The 25,175-nt window shown below is 37.8% G+C and overlaps 2 protein-coding genes across 2 annotated transcripts in view; both read right to left on the bottom strand.

Annotated features, from left to right (window-relative positions):
• Window positions 1-7,127: 7,127 nt before the first annotated feature.
• fkbp7 (FKBP prolyl isomerase 7) lies at window positions 7,128-12,102 on the bottom strand. The gene is made up of 4 exons (XM_079820926.1): window positions 10,917-12,102; window positions 10,620-10,771; window positions 8,351-8,478; window positions 7,128-8,254 (listed from the first exon to the last, which is right to left on the bottom strand). The coding sequence occupies exons 1-4, from the start codon at window positions 11,141-11,143 to the stop codon at window positions 8,093-8,095; spliced, it is 669 nt and encodes a 222-aa protein (XP_079677052.1). The 5' UTR covers window positions 11,144-12,102; the 3' UTR covers window positions 7,128-8,092.
• Window positions 12,103-12,398: 296 nt separating this feature from the next.
• Window positions 12,399-25,175, bottom strand: part of ttn.1 (titin, tandem duplicate 1) — a 140,029-nt gene continuing 127,252 nt past the window's right edge. Inside the window, exons 199-211 of the mRNA XM_079820923.1 lie at window positions 24,820-25,122; window positions 24,138-24,722; window positions 23,744-24,046; window positions 23,316-23,615; window positions 22,608-23,177; window positions 22,224-22,529; window positions 21,542-22,135; window positions 16,305-21,454; window positions 16,059-16,215; window positions 15,438-15,934; window positions 15,185-15,338; window positions 14,159-14,443; window positions 12,399-14,050 (exon numbers count right to left, since the gene is read on the bottom strand). Coding sequence (XP_079677049.1) covers window positions 13,752-14,050; window positions 14,159-14,443; window positions 15,185-15,338; window positions 15,438-15,934; window positions 16,059-16,215; window positions 16,305-21,454; window positions 21,542-22,135; window positions 22,224-22,529; window positions 22,608-23,177; window positions 23,316-23,615; window positions 23,744-24,046; window positions 24,138-24,722; window positions 24,820-25,122 — 9,503 coding nt within the window. The 3' untranslated portion in view covers window positions 12,399-13,751. The remainder of the gene's footprint in view (window positions 14,051-14,158; window positions 14,444-15,184; window positions 15,339-15,437; window positions 15,935-16,058; window positions 16,216-16,304; window positions 21,455-21,541; window positions 22,136-22,223; window positions 22,530-22,607; window positions 23,178-23,315; window positions 23,616-23,743; window positions 24,047-24,137; window positions 24,723-24,819; window positions 25,123-25,175) is intronic.

A 25,175-nucleotide genomic window follows, 5' to 3' on the forward strand; every position in this document is an offset into this window, starting at 1 on the left:
ATGCGCTTAGTACGTTTTTAATCTTCAAGCCAAACTTGGGTCTTAATGCTGACTCTGTAAATCCCTTCTGGCTAGCACGCTTCCCATAATGTTTACGCATTAAGTCAGTATGCAGTCTTTTGTGGCTGTTCAAACACATTTGAGTACATAAGCGTGTACACTACGAAAGCAATACAAAATGCGTTTTCGACTACCTCTGGAAATGGACAAGCTCAAAATGTTTTAGACCCTGTTTTAGTCTCAACCGCTGGCTGAACGTCTGATGCATATGGCACACTTTTCTAGAAACACTTCAGGATTTTCAAAATCGTCATCTGATTGGATGAATTCTACAGGATGTCTGGGAGACGTGTGTGTCGCGTTTTTTAACGGTACGCCTGGAAACGAATGGCGTGACACCAAACCCCCTTGTGTCAAACCCCCGGTCCTTGGCCAATGAAAGCTGCGATAGTTCTGCGTCAGTCTGAAGGTCTGGCTACGCAAAAGTAACTAACCCCGTTTACATCTGTATTTAGTGTCCACTTGTGATCCGATTGACCAAAGCACATTTTAATACCAGGGCCTCAGATGCATTGTCAAATCTTTCCACATAAAAATGTTTTCAAGTTCATAACTGTGAAATGACATATAGCCTCAAATAGAGTAAAATAAAAATAATATCTTTCTTTATGCACACAGTATGTCTGCTAAACCAAAAGTTATATCAGTCTTGACCATCTTGCTAGGGTATTCCCTCCATTTTTGTTTGCCCTTCAGCCATGTTTTGGTGATGACTACCTCCAAAACACATTACCACTGCACTAAAACATGTCTTATCTCTAAAACAAGTCTAATCTCTAACAAAATGGGTCTACAAAGATAGGCCCAAGGAAATGGGAAAGTTGCTGTTTATTGTAAAGCTAAAGTCTGTTAACAGCTACATGGTGTTGTTAATGAAAATTGTTTTGTTTTTTTAATCACATAAAAGTGAGAACACTTTTGAATAAATTCATTGAAACATAAGGGACCCCTACTTTTTATGTTAGATTCGTGCAGTGCAAGTAAAGGGAAAATAGGGGGAGGATTCTTTTGAGGTTTGTGCTCCTAACTCAGGAACCACAAATGAAATTGGTTTTTCTTGGTCAGGGGAAATGATTTGCACCTACTGGAAAATGTTAGCAAATGCAAGATGGCTGGATATATGAGTCACTGCTGGGATATCTTGGGGGGGGAGGATGGTGGTCGTCTATGTGAATGTGAGGCTGAGACATTTGTTTACTTTCCAGACAGTTTGGCTTGGAGGCTCCAAAAGGGGACCGCCATGGAGAGCATGATTTTCCAGAGCTTTGTAAAACAGGGGAGGGCTGAGGGCTCAGGTCAGAGGTGACGCTTCAAAATGGTTTCAGTATAGTGAACAACTACTCAGATACTCAAATAATGAACAATATTCTGATTCTCATTCTTCTCTTTTGCTTTCCTGCAGTTTTTATCTCAGTCAATAGAGGTGCACAGAACACAGGTGGTTTTGGAAGTATGTATGCTTTTCAAGGTAGACAAAATAGTGTGTCACACTTAAATGCTCACAGGAGTTATGACTAAGAGGTCAGTCTAAGAGCATGAACCACATTTTCTGAACCTGAGTTTGCTGGTTTGCTCATCTGAGCAAGGTAATTTATGGAATGTGGACCATCCAAAAAGGTCAACAATCTAATGCTTTATTTAAAAGCTGTTGTCTTGAGGATGTTTATTTTACTTCATTTTTTTGTATAATTTTGTTATATTTTTTTAATAGAAGGAATTTCAAATGAAAAAATTATTTTATGATGGAATACATCAGCTTGGCTTATAAAAAAAAAAGTATGTGATTATTTTTGTTTTATGTGTGCGGCAACATTTTTTAGAAGTCATGCTGCTGATGTCATTTTTTATGTAAAAATGTGTTCAGTGTTCACCTCCAACAGTAGCCACACCCCCTTACCCTCCCCCACCACCCTCCATTAGAGGAATGTGTGGTTAGTGTAGATGGCCTCTTGCCTGTCCCATTGTTGGGGGTGTGATTGATAACTGCTGAAAGTTAAAAAGCACAAAACCACTGATAGCCTTATAGAGGTGAACACCAGCATTTGCTAGCTAAGTCTTAAGTATCAATCTGAAACAAAGAATTGTGATCTTTAAATACTAGATTATTGTGCAAAATGTTGGTGGTCAAGCTAATGTCACACTGTTGTTATTCTGACAGCTGACTCTTTGATTACTGCTCTCGAAATTGATGATTACATGCATTAACCTTTTGCATGTCTCTGCAGAGAAAGTTGATTCATTCAAAAATGTGTCCATATTCACTTCTTCATGTGGCTGATTGATGGCAGAACAAGGATAAAAAGGCAGCCCCAAGCAAGTTTTCTTTCAAATAGCTGTTAGCTGAGTAATGACAGCCAAGCATAGCATTTTTTTTTTGGCCCGTTGTTAGCATGTGTGTGTCGCTACTTGCAGCTCTTGCATGTTATTTCCCCTCAATTCAGGATTAAGTGCTTGGGAACAACTAAGTGTCTAACTTTTGTTCATTGCATGTAAAATGCACATTTGCATTGCTTATTCTTGCTTTACACGCTCCTTCAATAACCAAGCATTCGCGAGAGAAAAGTTGTTACTTGGCGAATCAAGAAATTACATGTTTCAGTGTTTGTGTGTTTATAAGCCACCATTTCTAATCCTGGGATCATGTATTGCTCTCCTCCTCCAATAAAAAGCACCATTGGTTAGTAAAACCATTGCAAAATTGAGAAGAGACACGTGTTTCTAGTTTCTCTCAAAACTGCCTGTGCTTGGCACAAGTTCATTTTCTTCACTAAAGTAACAAAATCTGTTCAAAAACTCAGATCCTCATGTCAAGTACTTGTTCTGTGTTCACAAAATGTAATTGTTTTACATTCACTTCTTTTTGAAGGATCTTGAAGCTTTTCATACAAAGCAAACAAGAGTTTTCCGTTGTTTGAGACGCATAGTGAGAAATGCAGATGTAAAGCATTGGCTCTGTATGGAGGGGGTTGCTGTAAAGGGAGCTGGGGCTTTAGAGTGTAAAAGGGAAATGCTAAAGCCATGATGAATAGGATATGTATGACCTCAGTGCTCAGATCTGTTCTCCACATTGGCTACATGTTGCTTGCCTAATTGAACTGTTTTCTGGAAGAAATGAGGACTAGCTGTTGGCTTGAGCAAATTGTTTAGCTTAGATTGTTAGCATATTGTTAGCTATTGATCAAAGCTTGTTTGTAATTAGTTTATCTAAAAAAAGAAAATTGTCATATGACTGTGGAACACAAAAGACATGTTGCAGTCAGAATGTATTGTATGTAATTTAAATACCTGTTTGCAAACCTGCGTCAAAATCTATACAGGACTTCTTTGGAAGGCTGGTAAAAATATTTCCAGCTTTAATAAGGACAGACATTTTAGAATCATGTACATTTTCAATCTCCAATTATATTTACCATAACAAACAGGGATAATGAAAGAGGAGGCATCTTTGTATCACTGCAGAACAAAATGTTGTATTTATTCAGATCGTCTTACATGTCACTAGGCCATCCTCCCATGTAAACATGTCTGGTTAGGTGTTTATTCAGGGGTTCTTTCTGTTGCCATCCTCATAAAGTGCAGACCTGTCAAGTCTGAATGTGCAGACTTGATATACTGCTTACATGTGTAAAAATAAAACACTTGTAAACTATCAAACACCTACACGCTGCTGTTGTTTATGGAAACAACAGGATGCAGACAAATCTTGAACCCATGCTAACATTGTTTTAGAACAACTTTGGTGATCCAAACTGAATGTGCCAAAAAAGGAGAGAAGTGCTTTAGGACCAGAATAAACACAGCAAACATGGAGGACAGATGGAAATTGTAAAACCAGTTAATACAAAAAGTTGAAAATGGATTTACGGCACACTATCAATTCTGAAGAGACTGAATGGATTAAACATGTTCTCCTCAGTGTTGTGGTATTGCCATTTGCTGTTCAAGGGTGCTGCTCTTGGGATTGGAATTTGGCCTGACTTTATGCAGATGTTGTTTGTGCTGTTGTTGGATATAAGTGATGCTGTTCCTCTGGCTAGTCTGTATGCTTTGCATGGTTGGCCTTCTTGGGCCAGATTTACTAACAGCTTGTGCCAACTCAAATCCTCTTTTGCCGTAAAAAAAACTATTGTCAGAATTTACTAAAGATACGCAGTGAAAAATTTGTGCTGGGGTGTGGACAGGGTTATTTTTGCAGCTGACCTTATTGCATATGCATTTGTAGGAGTTACCCTTTTAGATGCAACATTTATGGGAGGAGAGTATTTAAATGATTCACACAAGGTGATTTGCTAAGGTTTGCGCTAGTCAATTTACTGGTATTTGCGCCATTATCCACTGCCCAAAAAATCATGTCTAGTCTAAACCAGACGCTATTTTGCGCTGCTCTTGGTAGATTACGTTGGTCATCGTGGAAATGATGTTCTTTGATTTGCATGTCGTTAGTAGATCATGCACATAACTTTCCATTCCCATCGGCTCTTTTGTAGAATTGCACTCTCATACTAATATGCCCTGTTTAGTAAATCTGGCCCCTTATAACTAGATGCAACACTGTTCTGTTCCTATTGTTTCAGCATTTTATTTGTCTTTTGAGATCACACTAAAAACATTGTATCTAACTGTCAGTTAGTAGTAGAGATCTTTTTGGATTTTTCTTAATAATAATTTTTAAAAAGTCTCTAGGGGCATGTTTTGCAGCAATAACACATTTGCAGTCTGACATTCCCAAAGGAAGCTAGCCGTCTCCTGCTTCTTTTTTTCCACAAAGGGGTGTGGGGGGTGGTAGAACAGCCTTCTAAAGTGTGTTTTAGTGCATAGACCCTTGTTGATTAGGTTATCACAATATTGTGATATTCTAAAATGTTGTATAATTTATGCAACATCTGCTATGTTCTAATATTATAGCTGAGCAACTGGGAATGTGTAGTAGTTTTGAGTGCATCATTTTTTTCATAAATAGGAGAACGAGGACAAGCATCAGATTTCATAAAGAGCTTCATTTTCTCTTGATGCCGAGACTGCTTTTTTGAGCCCATAATGCAGAGCACAATAAATGTGTTTCAATTTCAGACAAAGGAGCTTTGTTAAAATCCATGCAACTATAAAAGTCGTTTTACTGGCATTTTGTGGGATGATTTATGATCAGTCGAGGCACAAGTCAGACACCACATTCTAAATTTATACACACAATTAAATGCATAGTTTAATAGTAAACAATCGAGCAAACTAAGCCATGGGAACTTGACATGGGTGAAGTACAGTGTAACGCAAAATGATTGTTTTGGAGAGAGCTGTACCTAGTGGTCTTTAAACAGCAGTCCTTCTGGTAGACCTGTAATCACCAGCCCTAAAAGCAACTGGACATCCATCCCATCCTAGCCAGTACTTATGACATCTCTCTGTCAAACCTTAACAGTCAAAGACATAAAGATTACTAACAAAACCCAAGGATGCAGTGGTGATTTGTTTGAATGCTTTGACAAAACCGTTTTGACTTGAAATTGTACCATTTTCATTGAAAGTAAAACAGTCACTGCATTTCAATGTCTTCTTCTAACCCCTCTCCTTCCAGTGTCTGGATCTGCTCTGAATCTTGGCACGGACGTGGTTTACGTCACTTTTGGCATGCGGGAGAGTTGAGGGAGTCAGAGTTTTACACAAAAACCGAGCTTTAAGTCTGTGCTAAACAAGTCAGTTCTCTGCATGATAGGGTCTCAAAAAATAGTTTCTTTGACCTCTGGTTGTTTGGGAAATGCATGCTTAATGGCTACTGCTTACAATTCCTCAGCGTACAATTTTTGTCTATAAATCATAAAACAATGTAATTCTCCCCTCCAAACAGATTCTTCCTTTTCTCTCACCAATCAAACAATCAGTCCACTGTTCTTTTTTGCATTTTACGTTAAAGTTAATTGCAAGAAATCTTTTTTTTTTTTTTTAAAGCAGGTTTAGGAAAAAGCATGTTCAACCACTTTAAATTTTGTGTTAGGGAGCCACCTAGTGTTCTTAATGGGTATATCAACATTTGAATGGTAAATTAATTCAAGTGTGGGTCTCTGCAGGTCATAGCAATGGGCGTGTCGAAAGCTGCCTGTTCCACATGGCCATAAGCTTAAACGCTATTGGCCTGCAGATTAAAAGGAAGTAAGGTTGGTCAATGGGCTTTTTTCACTTAGGGAATCCTGTGAACCATGTGTCATGGAAACCTCTTTTATTATTTCATAATCAAAAACAGAAGGCAAGTATATTTTGTTGAGCAAATACTGTTTAAGTATTCATTCAACATTATACAATGATAAAAATGGAATTTAATATGATAATGATTTAAATGATATCATCAAGTTCATCTGTCTGAATGTAAATAATGGTTTAAGACTGTCTTCGAAAAACAAGGTTGTCTGCACTCTAAAAGGGGGGTTTCGCAGCTGTGCCACAGAAGAACCATTTTTGTTTCCCCAATGAACCTTTCAATGAACAGTTCTTAAAAGAACCATTTTTCTTAGTGTAAAGAAATTTTTGTCAGAGAGCTCTCGGATTTCATCAAAAATATCTTTATTTGTGTTCCGAAAATGAACAAAGGTTTTAGGGGTTTTGGAACGACCTTAGGTCTTACGGGTTTGAGAGTAATTTTGAGTAATTAATGACAGAATTTTCTTTAATTTTAAACACAGATTAGACCACAATATATAAACTATGATTTAACTATAGTTTGCTATAGTGATCTGTAAACACTTGATTACCGTTTACTTATTATGAAGTGTTGCCAAAACCTTTTGTGTAATGGAAAGGTAGGTTCCATATTCTTCATGGAACAAATAGATGCCAATAAAAAAACATTATAAGCATGTGGAATGTGCTGTATTAGGTCAGGTCAAAACAAAAATTGTGAAAGGTGCTGGCTTTTAAATGAGGTGTTATTAGAGTTAAATACTTTACTACTAAATGTTTTTTGAGGCTGCACACATTCTAGATGTCATGAGTGATATTCAAATGTGCATTTGTGTATAGTTTTAATTAAAATATTTTATTCTGTGGTTCATCAAAAAAAAAAAAAAAAAAACTGGTTTGATTAAATAAAGCAGATGCAAGCTTTATTCAACATTATTATTGATTTGACTGCACTGACACTGTTGGATGAGAACTGAACTGAGCTGGACGATGACATCACTGTTTCTGCAGAACTGCTTTATAGATGAAATTAACTTATTTAAGAAATTGATGATCTTTACAATTGAACTGAATCAAAACAGAACTGACTCCAGCCAAACAATGGCACCATTATCTTTTGGTGCTGCTGTATAGCCAAAAAGAATCATGTTTGCACCATTTAATAATTTTCCTGTTCTGACTGTAAAGCTGCTTTGAAACGATCTGAATAGAATTGTGCAGATATGACATCACTTTGTAGACCAACACGGAGTTCCCATGTTCCTAAGTCAATGGGCTTTTTGAATGGGTTTTTGGTTAAATTTTATTCTACAGCATAAAATACATCCGTATTAACCCACTCGTGATTTTTTTGAAGCTGTTACGTGTCTTGAAAAAGGCGGTTGAAATTGCGGGACTGTGGTGTAGTTCATTTATAGCCTACCTTTAACCTTTACTTCTTTTACTTGCTACAAAATTCAAATTTATTTGTATAGCGTTTTTCGCGCTACATATCGTTTCAAAGTAGCTTCACAGAAAATGCATATACATTACAATTTAAATTGATTTGACAATTTAAATGAAAATGAATAAAAGTTGTGTTCATCTGTGATAATTATCTTCATGGATAAAACATGTAAGTATCATAAACTTTTTTTTTTTTATGATAATCCAAAAGCCTATGGGAAAATACTATTGGTTGGCCGATAAAGTGACGTCATACCGGTACCACTCACATTGTTGTTGCAAGAAACAATCAGTACAAAGTAGTTTTTGAGTCAAATTTATTCAAAATGTAGTGTAGTGGTTTATCAAAACAAAATCCTTGATCACAATTTTGAAGAGAATTATGCAGTGCATGATTGCATGAGCTGTCTAGTAGTGTTTACAGTTCATCATGCCCATAAACATTATACTCCTTGAGTGATAAGGTCCCATCAGCATTGTGATCATTCTTTTGGAACACATCTGCCACAACATCCTCAAAATAGGATTCATCTTTCTGTGAATTTAACTTCTTTGCTTCCATTTTCAAGTATTCTTTAATCTGTAAATCCAAAATATCAATATATGTAAATAATAATAATAATAAAATCAGGTAGGCAGGTAGTAAATTCCTGATACGACAGCATTACATATTTACCTCTTCTTTTGTCAAGGCCTTGTCGTCGTCAACATCAATTTCTTTGAAGGCTTCTATGCTGCGTGGTCCTCTGGTTATGAACAAAAGCTCCACCTCAAAGATCACCGTTGCATTTGGTGGTACAGGACCTATTGCACCACAGGAAGGTGATTGTTAATGGTTTAATTTAAGTCCTTACATTTTTTATTTAACTCTTTGTTGCGTAATGAACTTATATTTTAATGTATTGGTTTATCTGAATAATTTAAATTAGGGGGCTGTGAAAGAGAAAACAAAAATATTTTTAAATATAATTTAGTATTTATTTTTCATTATTTATTTATTAGTATTTATGATCAGAATTTAGTAGTGTTTGTTTTTTTCATCGCCACTGTCCAGCAACATCCTGCGCGTACTCATTTTTCTGTATGTTGTGAGTAGTGGTATTTTAAGTAGCTGATTTTGAATCATTGTGAAAAGCTCTAAACAGGTAAATGTGAATTGAACTTCAAATGTTTCTGTAATATCCAAATATTGAGTAGAAAAATTATATTTTGGTGTAAAAAAAAAAAGACAATGCAAAGTAAATGCTTTTTGGGTGCTCGAGCCCCTGCCCTTTTTCAAAATGAATCAAAAGTGCCCCTCTCAGACAAATATCAAGGATAATATTGTGGTCAATAAAACTAAATAAATGTGATTATTATAACATGACCATGCATACAATAGTAACGAACGGCTCAAAAGTCGGACAATTTCTGTTGAGGCGTTGCCATAACGCGTTGCTATGGATTGCGTGCGTTTTGATTGACAGCTGATTTTCCACTGTTCGGAAACGGCTCTCTAGCCAAATATGGTCCTTTCAGAAAGTGTGTGGCCTCACGGGAAAAAAGTAAACCAATATATTTGGTTTCCTTACAATATATTTTTTCATCCATAATCAGAGCTAATGTGTTGATTTAATTACAAAGCTATATATTAGCTATATATTTTAAAGTATTACACTATTCACCAATACCCGTTTGTCATGTATAGGCTATACACCAACCAATCGTGATCTGGCAAAGTAAGTTCAAATTCCATTGGGCGATGTGAAGTGGTAATTTTCTGTTCTTATTCATAAATCGGCTGAAAATTACATGGACAGACGAATTAACGTTTGTGGAACAATTTCCTGCGGTTTGGCTCATTTTATAAATTGCATCACTGACAAAATGGATTTTAACAGACAACAAACAAATCCCTGCACAAAACCACAGCAGCAAAAGTCGCATTAATGGTAAGTTGTGTTAAATTCACTTGTGTTTATGTAGCCTATATTGATACACCGTTTACTATTTCATGAAACTATCAAAGTTAACAAAACCCAAGTGCCACCGGCACCTACAGGCCTATTATGTGAAGTGTGGCGAAATGGTTAGCCTACATGAAAGGACTTTATTATATTACCATTTTTGAATATTATGCACCATTATGAAATCTCTTATGAAAAGTCTCTTATGTTCATCAAGCCTGCATTTATTTCATAAAAAACAGCAATATTGCGAAATATATTAAAATAATGGTTTTCTATTTTAAAATAATTTAAAATATAATTTATTCCTGTGATCACAGCTGGATTTCCAGCATCATTACTCCACTCTTTAGTGTCACATGATCATTCAGAAATCATTCTAATATGAGGATTTAATGTCAACGATGGAAACTGTGGGACTCTTTTAAAGATTATTTGATTACTAAAAAGTTAAAAAGAACAATGTAATATTTCACAATATTAGGCGACTGTTTTTTCTGTATTTTTGATTAAATAAATGCAGGCTTGATGAGCGTAAGGATATATATATATATATATATATATATATATATATATATATATATATATATATATATATATATATATATATATATATATGTATATGTATGTATGTGTGTGTGTGTGTGTGTGTATATATATATATATATATATATATATATATATATATATATATTTACATATTGCCCCTTTTTTACATTTGAGCCCCTGCCCCTGACGAACTCTCTGCACGGCCCTGGTACAAACTGTATATTTTATCCCCTAACCCTACCCTAAATTACTATCCTAATAGTATCCTAATAGTATTACTAATGTAGGGAATATCAAGACCACACACACACACACAGAGAGAGAGAGAGAGAGAGAGAGAGAGAGAGAGAGAGAGAGAGAGAGAGAGAGAGAGAACAAAATGCAAAACAGCGCCACATGTGTAAGCAGGGGTGGTATTTGTTCTATACGTTTTTGAAGTAAAACACCTACCATGTCCTTTCTCGCCATATGCCAAAGGAGGAGGAATTGTAACTTTTCTCTTCTCACCCGGACACATGTCGTTCAGCCCTAAATCGAGACCCTTAATAACTTCTCCAACGCCTAGCACAAACCAGTGTGGATGGCCTGTGCTAGTCGAACGACTAGAAAATGAAAACGAACAGCTTTACTTGGACTTTTTATTTAAAAAGTTCTAAATACACTGTTTATAACTCTTCCTTGAAGCAGATAAATATAACGTGCATTACATATTTAATACAATAACTTTATGCGTAAAAATGCGTTTACCTGCAATAGAACTGAGATCCGTCTTTAGCTAGATATCCATCATAATGCGCATTCAGCATGTCTCCTCTCTTGGATTTCTGGCTGCAGTTTTCAGGCAGAAAAGTAACCTCAATTTTAACATCGTGTTCTGATTCATTTGCACGAATTAATACGATGAAGAGATTGAGCGTTTGCAGAGACAAAATCAAACAAAAGTAAAACGTAGACCGCTGGGACATCTTGCACATCTGTCGGCGTGGCGTCGGAGGCCGGACAGCTGACGCGGCAGTGCCGCCCAGTACTCAGATTTCTCACTTCACTTTTTGTTTTGAGGACGTACATGGTGGCGGTAAAGTTCGTTTAACGTTAGACATCCTCTTTGTTTCATACCCATTAAACTCTCTGCGCATTTCACGTTTACAGGCCAAAAAATGCTTTATTACAATAGTCAAATGTTTAGAAAAATATAAATTTTATTGCACAAGGCTCTGTTTTTGGAATTAGCATTTCATATGTTTTATAATAACTTGGAAACTTTAATTGTATGCAATAGGCTACTGTAAATCCATTAAGCTACCATGCACACCATTTGACCAACAATTATCAAACCAACTGTAAATTACTCAGAATATTATTCCCTATAGGCTAATACCTTTAGGCCAAACGGTGTTGTAATTTAAATGGGTTCAGCCTATATTAAAAATATCAGATTAATAATCTGATACACCTTGTGCAATAGAGGGAATAATATTCAGAGTAATGTACAGTTGGTTTGATAACTTTAGGTGCAGTAGTTTTATGGATTTGAATGGGTTCAGTACTCTATATAAAAAATACCAGAATATTAATATGACAAACAAGCCTTGTTATTAGGTAATAATATTTGCAGTTGGTTTGATACCTTTAGGTCAAACAGCGTTATAGTTTAATGGATTTACAGTTTTGCATACATTTAAACTAAATACATTCCAAAATTATTATAACAACATATGAAATGCTGATTCCAAAAACAGAGCCTTGTGCAATAAAAGTGATATTTTTCTAAACAGTTTGATATCATAATGTCATATAGTTGCCATATGTCATTTATTGTTTAATTAATTTATAGGGGTAATTAATATATATTTTATTTATTCAAATTAAGCCTTGTGCTATGCAATTTAAGGGATTTGTTTATGGACCTATTTAAATTTCCATTAAAATTCTGAAATGTGCAGAGTTTAATTGGTATAAAACCGGAGGTCTAATGAATATCAAACGTTAAACTAACTTTAATGCTGTTTTTTTTCTCCTCTACTTTAGATTTAGAATAGATTCAGATGTCCTTGTGGGGACATTTGGTCCTCACAATGTATATATATATATATATATATATTAGTATGTATGCGTGTATATATCAATCACAGCAAGAAGGAATTCTAGCAATTCTAGAATTAGGAATTATCATAAAAAAAAATAAGATGCTGTTTTAGACAGAGCATGTAGTAAAGCAGGACACATTTTTGTGTGTGAAAGAGAATATTCCTTTAGTTGTTACTGAACATTACTTTATGGGTTTATTTTAACCCTTTAAAGTGTGTTTTTAACTAGTGCAAGAAACAGAAAGGATGATGTGTTACTGATTCAAACAGGCTATTAAATATCAGCTGAAATTAGATAAAACTGAAAAGGAACCTTCTTTCTATGAAAACAAATGTAATTTTGTAACCATACTATTGAAGACATGAAGCTGTTATTCAATGAGTGAGTGAACATATCTACATTAATTAGTATTTGTATATGGAATACAGACAAACATTTTATGGTGCTGAAAACATGCTTTATTAAATCAGTAATTCATAAAACTCAAGGAGGCTGAATATATGGGTAATACTACATAAATTATTTCTAATAAATCAATGTGCAGGGTATTACAGTAATGCATTTTTCTTTTCTTCGCACAAAACACGAAGTCTTTGTGGTACATAGCTTGATGGATACCCTGGCTGCTGAAAAAGTGAGATTCTAATGCTAACACACACACAAACACACAAAATATAACCTAGCAATCCTCCAAGAGTTGGCACAGCTTCTGCAAAGAAGCACTTGAACCGATTTTACTCTTATTGGCCAGGTGATGTTACTTTAATAAAATCAAAATTCAAGCAGTCCTTTGCCAGAAACCGTGCACAAACATTATAATTAACTCATTGTGCAGGCCGCTCACACATTGAGCTTGTCATTAAAATGGTGGTATGACTTCGTCAGTCTGAACACAAGGCCTAGTTGTCCTGCTTACATGAGGGTAATGCAAACAGCACTCAAGGTCTTACGTTCAAGTCATAAATTCTTGTGTTCTGCACGCACAAATGTACGGTGCATAACTTTGTCTCTTTGATTTTAGTAAACTTCAACAGGGAGCCTCTCTACCTGTCGAGGCAATCTTAAGACTTCAACTTATTGTTGAGGCACATAGTTTTGTTTCGTTTCAAGTTTTACAGGGTATTCGTTCCATGTGAAACTTTCTCCTGTTAAACATTTAGTTCCATTTGTTAATATTGTCATAAATAACAATGCATACATTTTCCATAACCGGTAAATTCGGCTATATACATTATGTACATGTCACAAAATGGTGCAGAACTTCTGGTCATAATTATCCAATATGGCACATTTTATAACAGCTTTAGACTTTAGTCTAGTTTGGCATAAATTAACGTCAAGTTTGGTATAAAAATAGTTCATATTTACAAGAACAGAAATCCAGGTCTTTATCAAGAAGTTTTTTTTTTCTCATTCTATAAATAAAAAGGTTTTGAATGAGGGAACTGGGGTGAGGATTGGATTACTATTATATAATAATTATTAATATTTTTTTTACATGGATCGAATGTTGACATTGACAGTAGTGGTATCAGATCCAAACTCGTTAACGAGTTTTAAGGTGTATGCACCAGCATCTGTCTCTTTCACTCCACTTATAACAAGAGTGGTGATATCCTGAGAAGTCTCAATCTGCAGTCGTCCACTCTCCGCCTTGCTGGACAGTGACTTCCCTGAATGTGACCATTCTATGCAAGGGCTTGGGTCTCCACTGAAAGCACAGGCTACAGTCAGGACCTTCCCAGAGTCAATACTGATATCTTGAGGGGCAGCCTCAATCTTTGGTGGTATACCTGGTTAAAAGACAAAGAAAAAATCGATCATTATGATGATATAGCTTTGCTGGTTTTGTTGCCGTGTAAATGCTTTTTTAGCAAAGATGCATATATTTTCCATCTCACCTTTGCGGGCATGAGAAATGGCTTTGATGGATGACCCCTCAACATGCGAGTGACTGGACATTGCCACCATACTGCTGGAGCTCATAGCCATCATTCTTTCAGAAGTCATAGAGGTCATGCTTTGTGCTGACATGCTCTCAAATTTAACCTCAGCCATGCTGGAACTGCTGAAGGATGTTTCTTGCATTTTTGAAACCACATGCTTGGCAGCATAACCGCCCTGCATGCTCGTAGCATCGGAAGCTTTCTCCATAATTATCATTTTGGCAGGTTCCTCAACCAGAGCTGCGAGAGTACAGTAAATAATTACCATGTCACTGAAGCAACTCATTTCATAAAAAGGTTCAACAGTCAATGGCATAACTGGGCTCAGTTTTCTGTTTAAATCATTTGGGCATATTCAATGTAAATTATACTGGAACTTTTTTACTTTTTTGTATTACTACAATAAAAAAAAATATTTAGTTGCACCACTTGTTCATTGTACCTTTTAAGGAAATTAATTTGGTAAGGCTAATCAAAGAACACATATTTCTTATTATACCGACTATATTTTAAATACAGAGTTATTTTTTGCACAAATACATAAAATGAATCAAACTATGTGAAGGTATGGCTAATGGATGGTTAATAACATGGTTTGGTTATTTAAAGCCTTGAATATTCATGCATTATCACTATATCAACTGCAAATGCCTTTATTTTATCAAATGTTTTATCATCATATAGTGTGGTAATTAATTCAGTAGGCGACTAAGGATGCAAATCAAGCTAACAAAGTTTTTTTTTTAAAAAAGATCAAAAGAACATAGTTCCATTTGTAGAAGGAAATGGTTAGATTTTGTTAGCTTGATTAGTGAGCACTGATTATTAATGTGTGTGATCTTTTTAGTCAGAGTTTTAATCAAGAGACATCACAAACATATGTGCTTGGTTTGACCATACCTTTTATGTAATGGACAGCATGCTCATATTTGGTTACTGTATGAATGCTAATTTATTGCTAGGAATGGATCAAACACTTACTGAGGACATTCAATGAGGATGTTGCAGAGCACTGTCCAAATTTGTTCTTAGCTTTTACTGTGTATTTTCCACTGTCTTCAATGGTGGCATTGTGAATCTCAAGTGTGTACACATTCTTAGAACGGCTCAATTTCATGTTTGATGTAATCGATATCTGAAAGGAAGTGAAAAACAAAGTTAACAGACTGCTATGAGTGAAACATAAAAATAAGTTGTTTTTGTTTCTCCCCCCAAAATATGACAAACTACTCACTACTGCATTATCCTTGAGCCACTCGATTTCAGGAGAAGGTTCACCAGTGATTTCGCATGTGAATGTGACATTTTGTCCTTCGTTAACATTCTGGGAGCGTGGTTGCACAAGGAAACTTGGTGCATCTGAACACATTGCACTGATGGTCATATCAAACTGGCACTTGACCACACCATGTTCAGTTTTGGCCTCACATGTGAGAACTCCCTGGTCATGGTAGCTGATAGTTTTCACTGTCAGGGTGTGATCATTGCCTGACACACCATATCTGTAGTTCTCTGAATTTGATAACTCAGCTCCATTCAGGATCCACTTCACATCAGAGGCTTTAGGGATATTTGCCCGTAGTGTGACAGTCTGACCTTCACTTATTGTTATTTGAGTTTTTGATGCTGTAATTTCTGTAAAGGACTGAACTTCCTCATAGGGAATCTCCTTTTTCACTATTTGTTCTGTCAACTCTGCTTTTCTTTCCATGGCAATTGCTGTTGTTCGTGCTGTAGCAGGAGTAGATCATTTTTTTAAATTAAAGTACAACTGTACATGCAAAATTACGCTATATAATTTTTTACTAAACTTATATTGTATGTTTATTTTGAGAGAAATTTTGCATTACAATACCTTGAACTGTAACAGTGCAGTTTGTTGTAACAGATCCAGCACTGTTTTTGGCTGTACATGTGTATACGCCACTATCAGAGACATCAGCTTCATAGATTTCAAGATGTGCTGAACCATGTTCTTCAAAGATTTCATATTTTCCACCTTGAGAAAGGTTCTGGGAGAAAAATGTTCAAATGAATTAGCTAATCAATCCAATACTAAATAAACGTTTAAAGTAAAAAATAAAAAAAAAAACTTTCTTACCTTTCCACCTTTCATCCAGAAGATTGTTGGTTTAGGCTCACCAGACAGTTTCACTGTCAGCTTTAGAATACTATCTGCAGAAGCTGAGATATCTTTTAGTTCTGTGGAGAAGGTTGGCTTAGATGTTTTTTCTTTTGGAGTAGGTGATTTTACCATGGGTGGGGACTTAACTCTTGCTGGAGATTTGATTGGTTCGGGTGATTTAATTCTCTGCGGAGATCTAATTCCAAATGGTGACTTTATACGGGGAGACTCTGGAGACTTTACTCTTGGAGGTGAAGCAACAACTTTCTCTACAGGTGTTGGTTTACGAATAGTTAGACTGAACTGTGCCTCCTGTTTACCTTCAGAGTTCTCTGCCACTACAGTGTAATTACCGCCATCAGACATTTCTACTTTGGTTATCTCAAAAGTAGATTTATATTCAGTTGAGGTAACATGGTGACGATGAGATGACGCAATTACTTGTCCCTCTTTCATCCATGTTACAGTGGGTGCAGGGTCACCATCAACATCACATGTGAATTTGACCGATTCTCCCTCTGATACTGTGAGTGACTGTGGTTTGGTCAGAATTGTAGCTGGAAGAGTTGGTTTCTTTTCCTCAACCACTTCTTCCACTACTGTTGTCACTTCTGTAGCTTCAAGTTTGGTCTCTGACAATGTCTCAACCACAACTTCCTCAAATGCAGTCACTTCCATAGCTTCAAGTTTGATCTCAGATGTCTTAATTGCCTGTTCTATCTTGTCCATTTTAGTTTCAGATACTTCCACTTGTGTTTCTGATGCAGTTGCTTCTTTTATGGATGAAACATGATAAACATCTGTTTTAGTCATCTCAGGGACAAAGGGGGTCGGTGGCTCCTCATCTTTGCGTTGTGAGGCATATGCAGAAAATCCACCCCCAGCAACATCGAGAGTAGCATAGTCAGAAGCTTCTCCCTTTGCATTTGTACAGACAACACGGTAGGTGCCACTGTCCTCTTCTTGGCAATCAATGATTTGAAGAGACAAAACACCACTCATGTTAAACATACGGTATTTTCTGCTTTCTTCAATCTGCTGTCCATTGTGGTACCATTTAATCTGTGCTTCTGGCTTAGATTGGACGTTCAGTGTAAATTTGGTGTTTTGACCTATTGGCACACGGTGAGAGCGCATTCTTACAGTCACCCTGGGAGCATGGTCAAGAGTAAAAGGCTGCTGGGTCACAATTTCAAACTTCCTCTCAGTTTTCAAGGCTTTCTTTCTTGACTCATACCTTGACATATAATCAATTTTGGTTGACAAGTCTGGTGTAGTGGCTGTTTTCTCAGTGGAATCAAGGCTGGGGGAACGTGGGCGTGTCTTTTCAGGTGAAGCTGTTCTAACCACTCTTTCTGCCACAGCTGCAAAAGGTTTCTTAGGATGAGTTACTGTAGCATAGCCAGGTGAGAATGATGTTGTAGCCATTTCAGTTACTGCTGACACAGAAACTCTTGTTTTTTCCTTTCTTTTGACCTTTGTTTTCTCCTCAAACTCAATGTGTTGCAGTTGGCTCTTGTAGGAAGTTAATTTTGTTGTGGTAGTTACTGACCTAAGCAGTTCATGGTCTTCTTTTTCCTCATATAACCTTTGCTTTTGCCTTGGAGGTCTGTATGTTGCCTTATCGTGACGCTGACGCAAGTCAATATAGCTTGGACCAGCCTCATATTTAGATGGAATACGATATGAGTCATATGTTGGAACTTTCTCCCCTTCCTCCTCATCATGTGTAGCTTTCTTAGGTGATGGGTGACGCAGTGCAGAAAGTTCAAAGCGTACAGGGCTCAGGCTTGGTGGAGAAGCAGAATAGCCTAACTCAAGTTCATCCTCAAGTTTGAGTCTTTCTTCCTCTGTTCTCTTCATTGAGAGGTATTCTTTAACAGGCAGAAGCAGTTCCTCATCAGAAAGATCACCAAGAGAGCGTCTCCTGATTCTGTAGTAAGCCTCCATTTCTGGAGAAGGTGTGCGATGTCTTGCTGGTCTTACAGTCTCAAGATCATCTTGTGAAACAGGAATATGCCATTTTTGCTTGTACTGGTCTTTAATTCTTGGCATGGGTACTTCGTAGAACTGGTCCCACCTTGACAGCCGGATGCGCTTTAGTCTTTTCTGGGGGAACTTTTCCATTGGCTCAGGGAACTCATATTGATCTCTGAGTTTCTTGTACCACTTCATATCAGAGAATGGCACAAAGTGTTTGATTTCCATGTCCTCCTCAAGGGCAGTAGGAGCAACAACACGAGGCGGAGGAATAACATATGGCATTCTCAACCTCTTTTCTTCTGCTCTCTTCTTTTTCTCTTCTTTCTCTTTGGCTTCATCAGCTTCACTCTTGACTTTCTTTGTAGTGATTGCTGGTTTGTACATGGTTGCAGCTTCTCTTAGTGCTTGCTGTGCGACTGGAGTAAGTGGAGTAAGGTCTGCACCTGCTAGTATCTGAGTTAGTCTTACTTTCTTGTCCATTTCTTGCTGCTCAAGATCGTATTTCTTTTTCTTTTCTTCCTCGCCCCCTTCTTTCTTGACGTGTGCCACACGTTCAACCTTGAGTGTGGCTTGACAACTTGCAGACCCTGCCGAGTTAGTTGCAATGACTCTGTATATGCCAGCATCCTCTGGAAGAGTATCTCTTACATGTAAGACATAGTAATCTAAGCCTTCATGCACAACCTCAATTTGTGGACCAAATGCCAAAGGCATGGCATCTTTCTCCCATTTCAATGAAGGATGTCCTGACACCCGCATTTCAAAGCGTACACTCTGGCCTTCTCTGCATTCCAAATTAGCAAGAAGACGTTTGAACATAGGTCTCAAGGTGTTATCAGCAGGAGCAGGGCGAGGGACCACTTTGAGACGAGCCTTGCAACTGTCATCACCAAATCGGTTCCGTGCCACAACAGTGTATTCAGCGTCATCATCTGGGCCAAGATTGTTAATCACTAACTGATACAGGCCCTTGTCATTAATAAATGTGTATTTCTTGTCATCATCTCCTGGCATAATCTTTTGACCCGTTTTCAACCACATTACACGAGGTTCAGGATGCACTGTGATGGTGACACCAAAGCGCACATTCTCTCCAATGTAAGCAGTGCGGTTGCACAATGGCAAAGTAAATTCAGGAGGTCTTTGGAGTAGTCTTGCTGTGTCAACTCTGCGTTTTACTTTCTTTACCACACGTGTAGTGAAGAACTCACGATAGGATCTTACCCCTTTGACAAAGAGCTCAGCATAGGCACTGTCCTCACCATACTCATTGACAACTTTACATCTGTATGTTCCATCATCTGTTCTGTTGATTCCCTTGATAGTTATGGTAGCAAGCCCATCTTCATAAGTTATTTCGTATCTAGCACCCTCTTCTAGTTGTCTTACTCCACAGTACCATGTTACTTCGGTAGTGCTGTCATAATTGTCAATGTTGCAAATAAACTTGATATCATCGCCTTCATCGACAACACTGTGTTTAATTTGTCCGGCAACTGGCCCATGTTCAAATGGTGCAATCTTCACTTTAGAGACTGTTACTCCTCGCTGACTTCTGATAGCACCACCACTGGCAACACGAGCAGAAGAGACAACAGTGTTCCATTCTTTCTTCACCATGGCTTGGTAATATCTCTTATGGCGTGTAACCTTGATGGACCTTGTGCTTAGCTGCTCTGAGTTCATCGTCAACCAAGGATGATTCAAAGCCTCAGTTGCAGTCATGCGATGTTTGCGCTCTTTGGTTAGTAGGCGGTCCACAAAGTCTAATGCCTCAACACTTACATGCTTGAAGGCTTCATCATCAAAACTGTACTCAGCATTGTAAATGCTCTCAATCATTTGCTGATTAGTTTCAGCGGCGAATGGATTAAGTCCACTAAGAAGAACATAAACAAGGACACCAACAGACCACATATCTGTCACAGTGCTAATCATCTCATTTTGATGAATTTCTGGTGCCGCAAACTCAGCTGTTGTGTACTGAATCTTAATTTGGTCCCCAGGTGTAAGGTGTCTAGATTGTCCAAGCTCAATGATCTTGACATTAGTTCCCTTTCTTGTGGTGTACACTATATTTTCAGGCCTGATATCAAGGTGGCCATAACTCTTGCTGTGAAGGAATTCAAGAGCTTCACACACTTGTCTGATATAGTTAACAATTTCACGCTCACTGAGCTCAAAGTTGGCTGTACCCAGGCGCTCAAATATGTCCACACCAGAGATGAACTCATAAATCATGACTAGCTCTTCAGGGCTGTCAAATGACTCATGCAGCAATAGGAAGTTCTTGTGGCGTGCCACATTCAGTGTTGCAATTTCTTTTTTCACTAGTGCCTGATCTGCACCTCTAACTTTGACAAATTTAGCCATGTAAGTTTTCTCAGAGCTTGTCTCAATACACCGGTGAACAATACCAAACTGTCCGCGGCCAAGCTCTTCAGCAATCATGTACTTGTTATGAATATTCTTAGTCTCTGAATGGGGAGCTTTGCTTTTGGAAACTGGCCTGGTGTCATCGACTTCTTCATCATAGTTAAGAACTCTTGATTTGTCTTCCTTTGTCACAACAGGTCCACTTGTCTCAGATGGTACACTCTGACCAAATTTATTTTCAGCTATGATACGGAATTGATAACTTGTCTTTCCAAACAGATTGACAACAGTGTAGTGGGTGTCACGAGACTGGCCAACACGTATCCACCTTTCTGCTGTGGTGGCGCACTTCTCTATAATGTAGTTTGTGACTTTACTTCCACCATCACTGGCAGGTTCTACCCAGTGGAGTGTTACAGAATCTCTCGAAATTTCACTGGCTTTGATGCCACGTGGTGGATCAGGCACATCTGCAACATCAAGCTCAACTGTTTGCTGGTCGATTCCAAATCTATTTTTGGCACACACAATATAGAAACCAGCATCATTCCTTTCGACTCCATTCACAAATACAAGAGATGTGAAGGATCGTGTGACAATGACTTGATAGTGTCCATCATTATCAAGAAGGTCTTGTCCTTTCTGCCAAGTAATGACTGGATCTGGTTTTCCACTGAATGGAATCTTGATGTTCACCACCTCACCACGAAGAGCAGGGATAGCCTCTTTTCCTTGCAGATTCTTAGGTAGATGAATCTTAGCAGGGACTGAAAAAACAGAAACATTTTAATCCATCATTTGGAAATAGCTTGTATAGCCAAGTAAAGTACAGTTATAAATCTTTGGAAGCTTACCTTCTACATCTAGAGAAACAGTAGCAGAAATTGATCCACCCTGGTTTGTTGCTCTGATCTGATATACAGTTGAGTCTTCTGCTTCGCAATCAGCAATAACAAGCTGATGATAGCCTCCCTTGAATTCTTGGATCTTGATTTTGGTACCATCAGCTTGAATTTCCTTTCCACGCTTGAACCATTTTATTACAGGCTTGGGCTGTCCTGTTATCTTGCAGACAAATGTTGCATTGCTCTTGAATTTTACACTCATGTTTCTGAGGTCTTCCTTGAAGGCAGGAGCACGCACATCAACATCAGTCTTTGGAATTGCAGGGTCAGATACTTCACTGTATTCACTTTCTCCACCAATGTTTTCACATTTCACACGGAATTCATACTCCACACCTTCTGTCAGGCCCTTGACAGAATAAACAGTCTGGTGGATTTCATCTGTTGTAACTGCAGCCCATTCACCCTTCTTCTTATCTTGCTTCTCAAGATAGTAGCTCTTAATTTTAGAACCTCCATCACTGAGAGGTGGCTTCCAAGACACAACACAGGAGTTTTTGGTAATTCCAGACACAACTGGTTTTAATGGAGCTCCTGGCCTCTCTGCAAAACATACATTTTGATTTGAATAACGACACTAAAAAACAACAACAAAACTGGTTACTTCTTTAATCATGTCTTCATAACTTACCTAGCTGACTCTTGATGGGGATAGCAGAAGGAGTCTCCAGTGATTCACTATTGCCATAACGATTTTGTGCTGAAACACGGAAGAAGTATCCCTCATTTTCAACAAGGTTAGGAATTCTGCATGAAGTGCCTGTGATGGATGATGATACAAGTTCCCACTCTGCTCCTTCCTTGTCTTCGCGCTTTTCCACAATATAATTTGTGATCATAGATCCTCCATCATCTTTGGGTGCTTTCCAGCTAATAATCACAGAATTCTTCAACAGAGCATCAAGAACAAGAGGACCTTCTGGCATAGCAGGTTTATCTGAAAACAAAAACAATATGTTAATTGATCTTATTTCCCCTACTAACTACAAAAAAAGACAAATTATGAAGCACATACCTAAGATTTCAATGTGAGTTACAGTATCTGCAGCCCCGAAATGGTTGTTGATCCTGATTCTGTATTTTCCTCCGTTTACACTGCGCTGTACATTCTTGAGAATCAAATGAGTGTAATGCTCTGTATTTTCAATGATCACATTCTCAGAGGGCTCCAAAGCCTTGGCTCCATAAAGCCACATTATTTTAGGTTGAGGTCGGCCAATGTAAGCAACATGAATGCGCACTGTGCTACCACATGTTGCAAAGAATTTGTCTTTCAGTGGCACTGGGAACTGTGGTGTTGCTTCAAGGACCAGCATTCCACTGGTCTCACAGTCACCTGCTTCATTCACAGCCTTGCATGTGTACAAACCCTCATCTTCCTGTTTATCTGTTGAAATCGTCAATGTATGGTTTCGACCATCAGAGGTTGCTGCATATTTGTGACCTTCTTTGATTTCCTTTCCGCCCTTGTACCATTTAATGTCTGGAACAGGTCTTCCAATAATCTGACATTTGAGAGTTGCAGTTTGTCCAAGTTTGGCAGTGACTTCATCCATCTCTTTTCTAAGACCTGGCTTAGTTCCGACTAAGAAAAAAAAAAAAAAAGACTGCTATAGTGAAATGTATTTTAGTCAAACACCCCAAAAATGCATTGTGATAAATATTGGATATTATTATTGTATCGACAAATCACAATATACACAAAAATACAAACTATGCTTACCCCCCAGCTTAGTTTTGATGCCAGCTGCTGTTCTGCGTGGTCTGCTGATTCCGGTTTCATTCTCAGCAAATACTCTGAATTCATATTCAGTTGCCTCTTGTAGACCACCCTGAATGCACTGCTTGTCCTTTGTGCGCTCCTTATTGCATTTCTTCCAAGCACTCTCTCCAGACTTTCGGTATTCAATCCAGTAGCCAAGGACTGGTTTTCCACCATCACATGCTGGAGCCTCCCATTTAATTGTAATGTAGTCTTTGGTTACAGTCATAGTGTCAATTTCTCCTGGCTGGCTTGGTTTATCTAAATAAATAGTTTAATAAAAATTATTTTCCATAAATGAAGGCAACAATTTTGAATCAATTTCTTAATGAACAGGTGACCATATTCTGAATACATATCATGAAGACAAATTAAGAATGAGGTCATACCAAATGGATCTTTGCATATTACTGAATCTGATGCAGGTCCTGGTTCACTCTCTCCAATGTCATTCACAGCAATTACACGGAACTGATACTCAGCATCAGTAGTGAGCTGACTAAGAGTATACATTGTTGAGGTAATCTTTGTCTCATGACGAATCCACTTATCAGATGACACTTCTTTGTACTCAATGAAGTATCCAGTAATGCGAGATCCACCATCATCCTTAGGTTTAGTCCAAGCCAAAGCAGCAGAACTCTTAGTAACATCCATGATTTCTGGTGGAGTGCCTGATGACTCTGGGACACCTAAAATATTAATAACAGAAAACAAAATAAATGTTTTTGTTTAATAACACACATACAATGCCTTGAAATTAGACAAATGACAAGAACTTACAAATAGGAGTCTTTGGTACAACAGTTCCCTCTGATTTCAGGGAGCTGCTGATTCCAAACTGGTTCTCTGCTGTCACTTTAAAGTGGTATTCAGCATTTTCTTCTAGTCCTTTAACCACAAGGGATGTGTCAACCACCCGTGAGTCAACAGTGTACCAAGCTGCTTTTGTTACTTCACGTCTTTCCACAATGTAGCCAGCAATTTCAGAACCACCATCTTCTGTTGGTGGTTTCCAGCTAACTCTTACAGAATGTGCTTGTATATCATCAAATCCAAGGGGGCCTTCAGGTGCAGATGGGCGGCCAATAACCTTGACCTTGATAGGAAGCATCTTTTTGCCACACTTATTTTCCAGATGGAGATAGTAAACGCCAGAATCAGACCTTTCAGCCTGTTTGATTACAAGCTCAGCTACATCTTCATTAGAGGCTATCATTGCACGGTTGGTCACCTCTGATCCATCCTTGGTCCATTTGCTGGTAGGAGTAGGTTTACCTTTGATGGGCACTGAAAGTCTGATTACTCCTCCAGATCTGACTACAAGGACATCTTTGTATTTTGCTTCAAGATCATAACTTGGAGCATCTGAAACAGAACATTTCAAATGATTAAATTATTTCATAAATGTAACACTTTACACATATGAGTAAAATTAGTTAATGACAGGGTCATGAGATCTTACCAAGCATCTCTGTTATAGTCACAGCTCCAGGTACTTCAGCTGGTTCACCTGGACCACCAGCATTGCAAGCCATGACACGGAATTTGAATTCCTCTCCTTGTGGCATTTGTGTCAAAGTATATTCACAGATCAGTGAAGGTGTAGTGTTGCACTTCATCCAGGTTACTGAACCAATTTTTTGCATCTCAATTAGATAGCCTGTAACCTTAGCACCGCCCTCCTCATCTGGAGGACTCCAGGCCAAAGACACAGAAGATTTTGTGGTATCTGTGACTCGTGGGTTTTGAGGTGATCCAGGTGGATCTGTAGGGTGTTATGCAATAGTTTAACAAGTGATAAAAAAAATAATGCACCAA

The sequence above is a fragment of the Gobio gobio genome (genome assembly GCF_949357685.1).
Source record: "Gobio gobio genome assembly, chromosome: 7".
Classification (NCBI taxonomy): domain Eukaryota; kingdom Metazoa; phylum Chordata; class Actinopteri; order Cypriniformes; family Gobionidae; genus Gobio; species Gobio gobio.

What these genes read in the sequence shown, in the direction of transcription:
- fkbp7 (XM_079820926.1), bottom strand. Translation starts at nt 11,143, where the DNA reads ATGTGCAAGATGTCCCAGCGGTCTACGTTTTACTTTTGTTTGATTTTG. An exon ending in ATATGGCGAGAAAGGACATG is followed by an intron (nt 8,479 to 10,619) that starts GTAGGTGTTTTA and finishes GTGGTGCAATAG; the next exon opens with GTCCTGTACCACCAAATGCA. An exon ending in AGGCCTTGACAAAAGAAGAG is followed by an intron (nt 8,255 to 8,350) that starts GTAAATATGTAA and finishes TTGGATTTACAG; the next exon opens with ATTAAAGAATACTTGAAAAT.